We start from the raw sequence: 14,502 nt of genomic DNA, 5'->3' as shown, positions 1-14,502 counted from the left end.
TCTCCCTGTCTCCTGCCTCACTTGGTTTTAATTCATTTATCTCCCTGTGCAACAAAGCTGTTCTGCAGTTTACCCACTGATACTCAGCAAAACCTGTCCCACCTCCCTCCTCTATTTCACCTGTAGCCAGTCTATAACCATTGTAAGAGATGAACAATGCCAAACAGAGTAGGGGCTACTGGAAAGGAGAGAAAGATCACCTGGGGTTTTTCAGGAAATATGCTATATGCCAGGTCTAATCACCAAAGCCAAGGAAAAGGCATTTGAATCTAAATTTTTCATAAAGCTTTATTTAGATCATAAAGCTTTATTTAGATCAAATGCGGAAGTATGTAAATCTACAAATGAAAAAAGCAGTACCTAGATGGTTGTCAAACCTGCAGGCCTACTGACTGCAACTAACCACAAAAGTATTTAAATGACTTTTTCAAAAACAAAGGTTGACGAGACTGAATTTGCCTTGTACAACTGTTTTAAGAAGTTAGGGAGTCCATCAATGGAGGAATGAACAAACAAATTGTGGTATATACATACAATGGAATATTATTATTCAGCCATAAAAGGAATGAAGTACTGATAAATGCTACAACTTGACAAACTTCAAAAATATTATGCTAAGTGAAAGAAGTCAGAAAGAAAAAGTCACACATTTTATGATTCCTTATATGAAATATCCAGAACAGGCCAATTCATGGAGACAAAAAGTAGATAACTGGTTTCCAAGGGATGTGGGAGGGGGAACAGGAAGTGATTATTTAATAGGTTATAGGGTATTGTGTGGTGATTAAAAAGTTTTGAAACTAGAAAGAGGTGGTGATTGCACAACATGGTGAATTCACTAAATGACACTAAATTGAACACATTAAAATGGTTAATTGCATGTTATGTGAACATACCTCAATAAAAAATAAATTAAAAAAAGGTAGGGAAGAAATATCTGTATCCTTTCAGCTAAGGATAATTTTGTTGTTGTTGTTAATCCAGCATTTATGCACCAGCTCTACACATAGAATAGGCTATAAGAGTTGTAACCAAACACTTAATATTTCAGAGCTTCAGTTTCTCTCATACGCAAAAAGGAGAATAGTAATATCTGACTTCTCTACCTCACAGAGTTATTACAGAATTCAGACAAAATAAGAGAAAAGCCCTGAAAACTCTTAAGTATTATTCAACTGTAAGAGATAATACACTATCATCACCACTTTATAACCTTATTAACTTCAAGCTCATAAATACATTTTTACTACATGGGTTAAAAACATTTTAATATCAAGTGAGTGAAAAAGTATGCTAGCTTTTTTTAATACTGAGTAGTTGAAAAAACAGACGAAGCTTTAAAAAGTACTATATTGTTATCAAGTAAAACTCTACCAGAAAAAAAATTACAAATAATTGGTTCATTAAAGGTAAATCACTCAAAACCCAAAAGAAAACTGTAATACAGTATTAATTGAATCTTAACTCTAAGGCAAGCTCATCCTTCATTCAACATTGTTTACCTTGTAAGAGTGTTGCAATCTGGAGAGATTTCTGAGATGGATGTTCTTTCAGAATGTCCAAGACAGTTCTACCTAAGCTATCTTTTATGTTGGCATCAATTCCTGAAAGAAAAAGAAAAGCCCACTAGAAGCATACCACCAGAGTGTCATCAGATGACACTGCTAAACAAACATCTCTAATTTCAAAAGTATGTAGACAAAGCATTGAAGGTGGTTTAAAAAAAAATTAAATTCTACACACACACACACACACACACACACACACACACATGATTTTAGCAAGAAAGAATGTAGAGGTCTGCTGCTACTAAAGTGTAGGAATTTTTAAAGGGTACTGACCTCATTAAGGTTGCTTTTTGGGACCCTATGATGCTTTTTGGGTTATAGCTAGTTAAATAAATGGTCCACTATCAAGCAAAAAAAAAAAAAAAAACACAAACATTGATTTAGAACGTAAACTCCTAAAGTATAATATTCATGTGATTTATATATTCTGTATCGTATGGTAAAAATATTTAGAAAAAGATAATCATATACTGGGTAGGTAATGTAAACAGTCTTGGATACTTGAGTATTCACAAAAGTTGAAAAGGCATCATTATTTTGGACAAGTCAAATACTCCATAATATCTATTTATGCAAGATTACAGTCAATGACAGCCACATTCACCATCTACCTGGTAAGCAAATTTCTTCAAGTGAGTAACTGAAACACCTTTGGAATTATTATAGTTCTGAAAACATGTGTTGTACCAAATCATTTATTTTAATGAAGCAAAGAACTTTCACTGCCCCAAAATATTTATGAACTTCCCAAATACCTAACTATTAAAAAGCCAGTTAATAGGATTTGGACCCAATGTGAATTCATCACAATACGATTACTAAACATTTGCTTAAATTTTGTAGGGATGTAACCAGCACATATTTAACTGGCTGCCTCAAATCGTTTATTATATCACTGTGTCACGTGCCAAAGTTAAAAATGAAATTTTAACTTTGTATAAGCACAATCACAATCCAATAATCTGCCAATGTTTTTTGTTCTATTTTTTTACCCTAGGGAAATAATCACAACTAAATACAGTCCATAACATTGAAGAATCACATCAATTGATTTACAAGTATAAATTTGAACCAAGACCTTTTGATCCTAAAAAGAAAATCTGACCTTGGTTCCAATTTCATTTAATTTCAGTCAACATACACATATGAAGACGAATAAACCTACTTTGCTGTTTCTTCAGAGTACTTCCTCTAAAAGGTTCCCTCTACTACAACAAAAGCTACTCAGTTGATGAAATAACTAAAAGGAGAATTTACCTTTCTGATGGGGAATGCTAATCTCTGTTTACCATAGTTGACAATATAAAAACCTAGGGAAAATATATGTTCTTTAATAAACCAAGAAATTGTCATAACCTCACAGGAAACAATTCCTCCCTTTGCAACAGGCAGAAATCTTTTCTGTTTAGAAACCCATTCACTCCCTGATCCTGGAATCCCTTCAGCCAGTCTACAGGATGAAGCGGTTAAGCTTTTTACTACTAGTCTTTAATCTTCTAAATATTCCTCCTAAATGTGTTCTTTCTAGCCTTCCTGCCTGTCATTCTAGAAATCCATATTTAGCAGCCCCACACTCATCACTTTAAGATTTGTCATCTAATAGGTTCTTATCCTATTACGGGGTCATAGTTCTCTTCTTTGGTGAAGGAATGATCCTTCTCTAATGCAAATATTCACATTGTAGATCCAGAAGGGGGCCTAAGTGTCCCTAGAGTAGGGCTCCTGCTCTTAAAGATGATAGAGAAAAGAAATAATTTTCCTTACCCTAATTCCATCACTGGTTGTTGGGCTTTCAGGCAAATAAAATACATACATAAATAAATGCATAATCATCAAACTGTTACTGATTCGGTGTCTCACAAAACGCTAAGCTTCAAAAATTGTTGATATTAAAATAATTGACAGAATGGATTTAGCCAATTTTTCACACCAATATAGATATAAATCATTTTTTTTAAACTTGCATGCTAAACTTTCATTTGAAATGCTGAGTATTCAATTGGGATCTAGTCCTAAATTTCTATTTGGTGGCTTCTCCAGTGCATTTTAATATGATTTAAATGAATAAATTGTAATTTCTAAAAGCTTTCTATGAAAACATCTATTTAGTAAAGAAGGTGCATATTTATATTAATTTTATCCAAACACTGAGGCTCAATTGTACATGACACGAATATATGTTTGCAGTTTGGAAAGAAGGTAAGAAAGGATGATTTTGAAGAAATGTGTCATTTTCATCTGCTTACTCCTGAAATGGAGACCGTATTAGCAGGACAAGTTAGTTCTATGGAGAATCATGATAGATTACCTGTTTCTAACAGAACTCTCACAACATCCACCTTTCCAAACAAGGCTGCTTCATGAAGTGCACTCCCCTTTTCTGTCTGGTAAAAAAGAAGAGAGAGAAAAAAGCATGATTGCATTAGTAAAGCTTACAGGTTAAAAGAAAAAATCTGTCATTTTATGTGTTAGAACATACTCTCAGTAATCTCAGCATTCCATGCCAGAAAGGTAGTGTGAAACAAAGAAGGGATTCTACAAACAAAACCCAAAGACCTGGGTTTGTAAAACACCACTGCCTCTGAATGGTCATTTGAACTTGTTAAGTTATATGGGTAAGCCACTTCTCTTAACCTCAGTTGTCCTATAGTGGACAACTCATGAGTATCCAAGGAGATCACTCAATCAGCATGCATTTATTAAACACTAGCTGTATGCCAAGAATAATTCAGGGGTGTTCTGAAGCATGGGAATATGATTCTGGCCCTTGCATATTCACATTCTATTTGGGAAGAGAGATGTACAAATAAATATTTATGATAAATGAAGCCTATAAAATTTAATTTGGCTCATAAAACTCTGATGATCTGCTCCCTGCTTTCCTCTAAATCCCCTCTCTTGTCCTCCCCATCCCTTCCCAAGACCTTATAACCCACACTCCAGGCACACTGAAATTCTTCATTAATATCATTCATTCCCTGTTCTCCTTCCCAGAGATCTCAAAGGCTAGACCCTCTGCCTGGCAGGATCTAAATCTTAGCCCTATTTGTCTGGCCATCACCTACATCACTAGTTATTGAACTTCATGCTGAATCAGAATCTCCTGGAGAGCTTGTTAAAACCCAGACTTCCCGGACCTATCCTCTGAGTTTCTGATTTCATAGCCTGTGATGAGGCCCAAATCCCTCCAATTCTAACAAGTTCCCAGGTGATACTGAGGATATAGGGCTTACACTTTGAGAACCACTGTACTTTACCATTCGTCAAATCTCAGCTCAAAAGTAATTTCATGTAAGAAATTGTCCCTGGCTCCTGAAGAATAGTGCTTTTCCTGCGTGTACTACAGCAATCTATACTTCCTTCCTCATAGCACTCATATTATACATATTACAATTTCATGTGACTGCTGATTCCCTTCAAGTGATTGGCTAGTCCGTAAAAGAATGCAATATTTCAACATGGGGCATAAACACTTAATTTCTTTCACTCCCTGAAAAAATCCCTCAAAATTATCTAATTTTTCTCACTCTCATGCTGTCATATCACCAGGTGGATGCAGATTTAAGAAATACACAGCTCTGGAACTAGATCCCAGGGTTAACACTTAAAAATACTAAAATGTACAGTGTGCAAAAGAAACCAGAAATAATGATCCCTCAACTGGAACAAGACAAAAATATAGAAACCTTCAACAAAGGGAAACAGAATTTTTTTACCAGTCAGAGACTTTAAAATAATGACCCTTAATATTCTCAAGTAGATATAGGAAAACAAAGAGAAAGAACCAAAGGATATGAGGAAAATAATGAATGAACATATGGGAATCTCTCCAGAGAAATACTGGAGTCGAAAAACACAATAACTGAAAAGAAAAATTCTCTATGTAGTTTCAATAGCAAATTGGAGGTGACAGAACAATCAGTGATCTCAAAGAAAGATGACTGAAAGGATTCAGGCTGAGGAGCCCCAAGAAGAAAAGACTAAAAAGAATGAACACTGAGTAAGATTCCTGTGGGACACCATCAAATGTACCAATATACATATAATAGGAGTCCCAGAAAGAGAAGAGAGAGAGAAAGGGGGAGAAGGAAATAATGGCAGAAAACTTCCCAAATTTAACAAAAGACATGAACATCCACATTCAAGAAGCCCAAAGAAGCCCAAACAGAAAAAACTCAAAGAGAACCATGCCCAGACACACAGTAATCAAATTATCCAATACAACAGACAAGGAGAGAGTTCTGAAAGCTGCAAGAGAAAAGTAACAAGTTACGTACAAGGGAATACCAATAAGATTAAGTGCCAATTTCTCATCAAAAACCATGAAAACAAGAAGGCAGCAGTATGAAATATTTAAAGTGCTGAAAGAAAAAACTTCAAAGCAAGTATTTTACATCTGGCAAGACTTTCTTACAAAAAATGGGGTAGAAATTAACACATTCCCAGATCAAAAAAAGAGGGAGTTCATTACAAGACTTGCCCTACAAGCAATGCTAAAGGGAGCTGTTCAAACTGAAAGGGAAGGACAGTGGATCAAAGCAGCATAAAGAAATAAAGACCAGTAGAAAAGGTAACCATATGGATAATTATAAATATCAGTACTATTGTATTATATTGTGTGTTATGTAACTCCACTTATTTCTTAAAGTTGCTAAAATGCAAATGTACAAAAAGTAATGATATATCTATAATTTTGGACATAAACTGTAACAACATAATTTGTAAAATACAAAAAAAGTGGGGGCAGAGGGATAGAGGAACAGTGCATATCTATGCTATTGAAGATAAGTGGATATCAAATTAAATATGATTTTTATATTCAAGATATTAAATTTTGACCACATGGCAAACAAAATACATGAAAAATTTATTTGGAAAGAAATAAGAAGGGATTCAAATAGTTACTAGTACAAAAAAAAATATGGAAGTAAGCAGTAACAGAAAAATTGTTGGTCAGAAAATGTATAAGACTTACAAAGATAGCAAAATGGCAAAAAAAAAAAAAAAAGCATTATCACTAGCTACTTTAATGTAAAAGGTTTAAACTCTCCAGGCAAAAGACAGAAGAATGGATAAAAAGGCAGGACCCACCATATGCTATTTACAAGAGACTCACTTTAAAGTCCAAAGTTGAAAGACAAAGAATGGAAAAAATAAACCATGTAAATAGTAATCAAAAGAGAGCTGGGATAGCTATACTAATACCAAATAAAGTAGACACTAAGTAAAAAAGTGTTGTGGAGGACAAAGAAGGTCACTTTATACTGCTAAAGGGGTCAATTCAACAAGAAAACAGAACAATTACAAATATATACACAACTGCTAATGGAGCCCCAATATATATGAAGCAAGTATTGACAGATTTGAAGGGAGAAATAGACAATTCTACATTAATAGTATGAGATTTCAGTACACCACTTTCAGTAATGGATAGAACATCTAGACAGAGATCAATAAAGACTACATACAAGACTTGAAAGATACTCTAAACCAGCTAGACCCATCAGACATATATAGAACACTTCACCCAACAAGCAGCAGAATACATATTTTTCTCTAGTCCACATAGATCATTCTCCAGGTTAGATCACATGTGCACTGGTCTCAATAAATTAAAAAAATACTGAAATCATACCATGTATCCTCTCCAACAACTATGGAACAAAACTAGATATGAGTAACAGAGGAAGAAATGGAAAATTCAAAATATGTGAAAATTAAGCAAAGTACTCTTAATCAATGGGATAAAGAAGAAATCACGACTTCTGGGAAGATGGCAGATTAGGAGAGGCAGAGTAAACTTCTTCATGAAAAAAAGTAGTTAAAGGGAAGAAAGCACTCCAGAACAGCAGTTCAGGGTGTGACTGGCTGGTCAGGAACTTCTAAAACACAGGGTGGGAACTTAGAGAGAGAGGTAGAGAGACAGCGCATGAAAGGACGGGATGAGTGTGTTTGGCTGGAACTGCTGCCGGGGACTGGCAGCTGAAGCCAGCCCCCAAGTGGGGGAGGGAGCAGCTTTCCATGCCTCATGCACCCAACTCAGCAGTTAGCAGGGGATATAACCCTTCACAGACCCACAGCCAGGAGTTCCTGTGAGGGAACTCAGGATTCAGCAGATTTGCGGTGACTGTATTTGCTCTTCCTGTACAGAAGCCAACAGTGTGCACAGCCAAGAAGTGGGGAGAGGAAGGGGGCTGCACAGAAGAGCCAGGAGACCCGCCGCAACCCTAGAGGCTTGCAGGTGCATGGTGGACAGGGGCTGAAGTACATCTGAGCTGCAGGATAAGACACGCAACCCCACAGCCTCAGGGAGGTCCAATCAGAGCCACAGGAACCACCAGATACACTGTGCCCTTGAGCAGACTCCCTGCTAAACTGTGTGGGACCACCTCCCCCCACCCCCACCCACAGGGCTGGAAGTCACCAGTGCACACAGAGAACAGGTGTGCTCATTGGCTTCCAACCCAGTTTGGACCCAGCCCAGTGCACAGGCAATGCTGGGGGAGAGCTGGCTTGAGGAGGAGAAGTGGCTCAAGAGTGCAAGACAGGGAACATACACTCCAGCAAGCTGCAGCTCTGCAAAAAAAAAATTTTATTTATATAAATGTTCAAATAAACCTGCGTTTCCCAAAAAAACCTTATCAAGACAAGCAAATACCCTGAGGCCAACAGAAAATTATAAAGCACATGAAGAAACAAGAAGATATGGACAAGCCAAACAACCAAATTAAAAAGCCAGAAGAGATCGAGAACTTGGAGCAATTAATCAAAGATATACACACAAATGTCCAAAACAGTTTCAATGAACTGACTAAAGACATAAAGAACATCAAGAAGATTCTAGAAGAGCATAAAGAAGAATTTGAAAGAGGAAATTAAAAGACAGCAGCTCTTATGGAACTAAAAGATACTACTGATCAAATTAAAAATATACTAGAGACAAACAACAGCAGATTTGAAAAGGCAGAAGAAAGAATAAGTTAATTAGAGGACAGCACAACTGAATGTGAATGCACAAAAGAACAAAGGATGAAAAAAATAAAAAAATTTGAAATGGATCCCAGGGAAATGACAGAAAACATGAACTGCACAAATTTAAGAATCATTGGTGTCCCAAAAGGTGAAGAGAAGAGTAAAGGGCTAGGAAGAGTATTTGAAGACACAGTTGGGGAAAACTTCCCAACCTTTCTAAATGACATAAATATGTAAATCAAAGATGTCCAATAAACTCCAAATAGAATAAATCCAAATAAACCCATTCCAAGGCATATACTAATCAGATTGTCAAATGCTGAAGAGACGGAGAAAGTCTTGAAAGCAGCAAGAGAGAAATGATTCATCACATACAAGGAAAACCACATAAGAATAAATACTGACTACTCATAAGGCAACATGGAGGTGAGAAGGCAGGGGTATGACATATTCAAGGTTCTAAAAGAGAAAAATTGCCAGCCAAGAATTCTTTATCCAGGAAAGCTCTCCTTCAAAATTGAGGGGGAGTTTAAAATTTTCACAAATGCTGAGAGAATTTGTTAACAAGAGACCTGTCCTGCAAGAAATACTAAAGGGAGTTCTACTAGCTGAGAAAAAAAAGAGAAAAGAGGTCTGGAGAAGGGCACACTGAAAAATATTAGTAATGGTAACTTAAAGGAAATAAAAAAAGAGGGACGGAGATCCGACAAATAAAAGCCAAAACATAACATGGTTGATTCCAGAACTGCCTTCAGAGTAATAACATTGAATGTGAATGGATTAAACTCCCAAATTAAAAGATACAGATTGGCAAAATGGATTAAAAAGTATGATCCATTGACATGCTGTTTACAAGACACTCATCATAGACCCAGGGACACAAAAAGATTGAAAATGAAATTATGGAAAAAAATATTCCATGCAAGCTGTAGCCAAAAGAAAGCAGGAATAACAATACTAACAGCAGACAAAATAGACTTTAAATGCAAAAGGTGTCATAAGAGACAAAGAAGGACACTATATATTAATAAAAGGGACAATTCACGAAGAAGAAATAACAATCATAAATGTTCATACACCCAATCAAGGTGATCCAAAGTACATGAGCAAAACAAACATTGGCAAAACTGAAGGAAGCAACAGATGCTTCTACAATAATAATGGGAGACTTCAATACACCACTTTCTTCTATAGGCAGAACAACCAAACAGAGGAGCAATAAGGAAACTGAGTACCTGAACAATGTGATAAATGAATTAGAATTAATGGACATATATATACAGCAGTATACCCCAAATTACCAGGATACACATTCTTCTTAAGCACTCATGGACCATTCTCCAGGATAGATCATATGTTGGGGCACAAAAAAAGACTCAATAAATTTCAAAGGATTGAAATTATTCAAAGCACATTCTCTGAATATAATGGAATGCAACTAGAAGTCAATAGCCACCAAAGAACCAGAACATTCACAAATATTCTGAACAATACACTCCTGAACAATCAGTGAGTCAAAGAAGAAACTAGAGAAATCAGTAAATATCTACAGATGAATGAAAATTAGAACACAACATATCAAAATCTATGGGATGCAGTGAAGGTGCTGCTGAGGGGAGAATTTATAGCTTTAAATGCATACATTAAAAAGGAAGAAGGAGCTAAATCAAAGATCTTACTCAACAACTAAAGAAGCTAGAGAATGATTTAAAAACTAACCCTAAAGTAAGTAGAAGAAAAGAAATAACAAGGATTAAAGCAGAAAGAAATGATATGGAGATCAAAAAACAAAAAACAAAAAAAAAAAAAATAGAGACAATTAAACCAAAATTTGGTTCTTTGAGAAGATCAACAAGATTCACAAACCGTTAGCTACAATGACGAAGTCAAAAAGAGAGAAGACCCAAATAAACAAAATCAGAAATGGGAGGGGGGACATTGCTGTGGATCCCAAAGAAATTTAAAAAGTAATAAGAGGATACTATGAACAATTATACAGCAACAAACTAGACAATTTAGAGGGAATGGATAATTTCCTGGAATCACATGAACAGCCTAGATTGGCCCAAGAAGAAATAAAAAACCCGCAAAAAAACAATCATAAGTATAGAGATCCAATCAGTCATCAAAAAGCTTCCTACAAATAAGAGCCCAGGGCCAGATGGCTTCACTGGGGAATTTCAACAAACTTTCCAAAAAGAATTGACACCATTCCTGCTCAATCTCTTTCAAAAAATTGAAGAAAAAAGAACACTGCCTAACTCATTTTATGAAGCCAACATCACTCTAATACCAAAACCAGATAAAGATACTATAAGAAAGGAAAACTAAAGGCCAATATTCCTAATAAACACAGATGCAAAAAGTGTCAACAAAATACTTGCAAATTGAATCCAAAGACACATTTAAAGAATCATACACCACAACCAAGTGGGGTTCATTCCAGGCATGCAAGGGTGGTTCAACGTAAGAAAGTCAATCAATATATTGTAATATATATATTGGCAAAATGGATTAAAAAGTATGATCCATTAACAAATTGAAAGGGAAAAATCAAATGATCATCTCGATAGATGCTGAAAAAGCATTCAACAAAATTCAGCAACCTTTTTAGATAAAAAAAACTTCAAAAGGTAGGAATTGAAGGAAATGTCCTCAATATGATAAAGGGCATAAATGAAAAACCCACAGCCAGCAGAGTACACAATTAGGAGAGACTGAAAGCCTTCCCCCTAAGATGGGGAACAAGACAAAGATGCCCACCGTCACCACTATTATTCAACATTGGGCTAGAAGTTCTAGCCAGAGCAATCTGCAAGACAAAGAAATAAAAGGCATCTAACTTGGAAAGGAAGAAGTAAAACTGTCATTATTTGCAGATGATATGATCATCTATTTGGAAAATCCTGAGAAATCAACAATACAGATAATTGAGCTAATAAACCATTTTAGCAAAGTAGCAGGATACAAGATTAATGTGCAAAAGTCAGTAATGTTCCTATACATTAGAAATGACCTAATGAAGAGACACTCAAGGAAAAGATTCCATTCACAACAGAAACTAAAAACATTAAGTACCTAGGAACAAACAACGAAGGATGTAAAAGACCTCCACCCAGAAAATTACAAAACTTTACTAAAAGAAATAAAACATGAGCTGAATAGAAGGAAAGATATTTTATGTTCAAGGTTAGGAAGGTAAATGTCGTTAGACGTCAATTCTACCCAAACTCATGTACAGATTCAATGCAATTCCAATCAAAATTCCAGTATCCTACTTTGCAGACTTGGAAAAGCTAGTTATTAAATTTACTTGGAAAGGAAAGAGGACTTGAATTGGCAAAAACTTTCTAAAAAAGAATGAAGTGGGAGGACTTACACTACCTGACTTTAAAGCCTACTATAAAGCCACAGTGGTCAAAACAGCATGGTACTGGTACAAAGATAGACATATTGGTCAATGGAATCAAACAGAGAGTTCAGAACTAGACACCCGGATCTATGGTCAACTGATTTTTGGCAAGGCCCCCAAATCCACTGAAATCGGACAGAACAGCTCTTCAACAAATACGGCTGGGAGAACTGGATATCCATATATAAAACATTGAACGAGGACTCCTACCTCATATCCCATACAGAAATGAACTCAAAGTGTATCAAAGACCTCAATGTAAGAGACAGTACCATAAAACTCCTAGAAGAAAATGTAGGGAGACATCTGCAAGACCTAGTATCAGTAGCTTCTTAGACCTTATACCCAAAGCACAAGCAACAAAAGAAAAAATAGATAAATAGGAACTCCTCAAAATCAAAAGCTACTGTACCTCAAAGTACTTTGTCAAAAAAGTGAAGAGGTAGCCAACTCAATGGGATAAAATATTTGGAAACCATATATCTGATAAGAGACTGATATCCAGCATATATATAAAGAAATCCTACAACCCAATGACAATAGTACAAACAGCCCAATTATGAAATGGGCAAAATATATGAAAAGACATTTTTCCAAAGAAGAAATACAAATGGCTAAAGAAACACATGAAAAAAATGTTTATCTTCCCTAGCTATTAGGGAAATGCAAATCAAAACCACAATGGGATATCATCTGACACCAATTAGAATGGCTGACATTAAACAAACAGGAATCTACAAATGCTGGAGAGGATGTGGAGAGTTTGGAACCCTTATTCATTGCTGGTGGGAATGTATAATGGTACAGCCCCTGTGAAAGACAGTTTGGCAGTTCCTCAGAAAACTAGATATCAAGTTACCCTACACTCTGGCAATTCTACTTCTCAGATACACCCAGAAGATCTGAAAGCAGTGACATGAACAGACATTTGCACACCAATGTTCATAGCAGCATTGTTCACAATTGCCAAGAGATGGAAATAATCCAAGTATCCTTCAACAGATGAGTGGATAAACAAAATGTGGTTTATACATATGATGGAATATTATACAGCCAATAAGAAGGAATGAGGTCTTGAAACATATGACAATATGGATGAACCTTGAAGACATAATGCTGAGTAAAATAAGTCAGACACAAAGGGAGAGGTATTGTATATTACTACTACTATGAACTCCCTGAACAATGTAAAACCAGTGACTTACAGTATTGAATACTGGGGACCTAGAGATAGAAGCTAGTGAAGGAAGAATGATAACCTAATATGCACAGACATGTTAATGAGGGTGAACTTAAAGGTATGGGATTGAACAGGGATGATGACTGTTCATTAATGGGATTATAAGTATCAGTGCTGCAATGAAGGAAAACATGATCAAAAAGGGTTGTTTAAAGTCATGTAGCCCACAGATTAGCACTACAATATAAATAAGTGCTTGCATGATATACTTCTAAGGTATGACACCGGTACAAGGAATTAACAACAGAGTGGTATATGGGAAAAACTATCCATTGCATATTATAGACTATGTTTTATAAGGCTACCTTATCAGTACTACAATAATACTAGGGAAGAATAATTAGAGGCTGATAAGAGCTTGGGGGTGTTTTGTGTTATGATAATTGTTTAAAATTGAGAGTGATGGTGATTCTACAATTAAGTGAAGATGGTGTGAGACACTGTTTATCTTGGACAGAATATATGCTATGTGATATTAGGAAACCCCTACCACATAAGTCAAGCCCTCAACTCTGCAAATAAATTCCTTATCCTTCCCCCTTCAAGGGACGTGATTCCCAGGGGAGTGACTCTCCCTGGCAACATGGTACACGACTCCCAGGAATGAGCCTGGACCTGTCACTGAGGGATTTAAAATGCCTTTTGACCAAAAGAGTGAAATGAAAGGTAACAAAATAAGGTTTCAGTGGCTAATAGATTTCAAATAGAGTTGAGAGGCTCTCCTGGAGCAATTTCTAACTAGATATTCCAAATGGCCACAGTATGACAAGCCCTAACCAACAGTACTACCAAAATAGCTAGGTCCCTGGCTGAGACTCTATAAAAGTTTCACTCACTAAGTTTATTTTTCAGAAATTTAAATCCTCCAGAGTGTTCCTATGCCAGATAAGTTCCAAAGCTCAGAGGCAACAGCCTTTTCAAAAACACCAAGCAGATGTAGCCCTCTACCCAATAATGATGACACCCCTTTTCAATATGAACAGGTTAGGGTGGTCACTGCCTAGATGTCCCTGAAGACTGAGAAACTGATTAAACAAGGGGAAGGGGTAGCAAAAGACAAAATAGGATTCAACAAAGGGTTATGAATACTGAATCTTCATATAAGTTTTTTTTTTAGATGCTAGGGTATTACAATAGCTAGAAGGAAATAACAGAAATTGGGGAACTGTAACCCATAACATTCTTTTAATTTTGTGCTATAGCTATTCATTAAATGGTACTTTGAAAGTTATCACCGCTCTGTATATATCTTATATTTCACAGTAAGGAAATAACTGAAATTGTAGAACTGTATCCCATAACATTCTTCG

General features: G+C 35.9%; 1 protein-coding gene across 17 annotated transcripts in view; it reads right to left on the bottom strand.

Moving 5' to 3' along the window:
• ANKS1B (ankyrin repeat and sterile alpha motif domain containing 1B) overlaps positions 1-14,502 on the bottom strand; it is a 1,210,519-nt gene that overhangs the window by 1,001,917 nt on the left and 194,100 nt on the right. For all 17 annotated transcript variants that reach the window (XM_037845547.1, XM_037845538.1, XM_037845540.1 and 14 more), the window contains exons 5-6: positions 3,877-3,952; positions 1,503-1,604 (exon numbers count right to left, since the gene is read on the bottom strand). In XM_037845547.1, the coding sequence (XP_037701475.1) occupies positions 1,503-1,604; positions 3,877-3,952 (178 nt within the window). The remainder of the gene's footprint in view (positions 1-1,502; positions 1,605-3,876; positions 3,953-14,502) is intronic.

Source organism: Choloepus didactylus, chromosome 8 (assembly GCF_015220235.1).
Source record: "Choloepus didactylus isolate mChoDid1 chromosome 8, mChoDid1.pri, whole genome shotgun sequence".
Taxonomy (NCBI): Eukaryota; Metazoa; Chordata; class Mammalia; order Pilosa; family Megalonychidae; genus Choloepus; species Choloepus didactylus.
The sequence above is the reverse complement of the archived record's forward strand: the minus strand, read 5'-3'. Positions and strand labels throughout refer to the sequence as shown.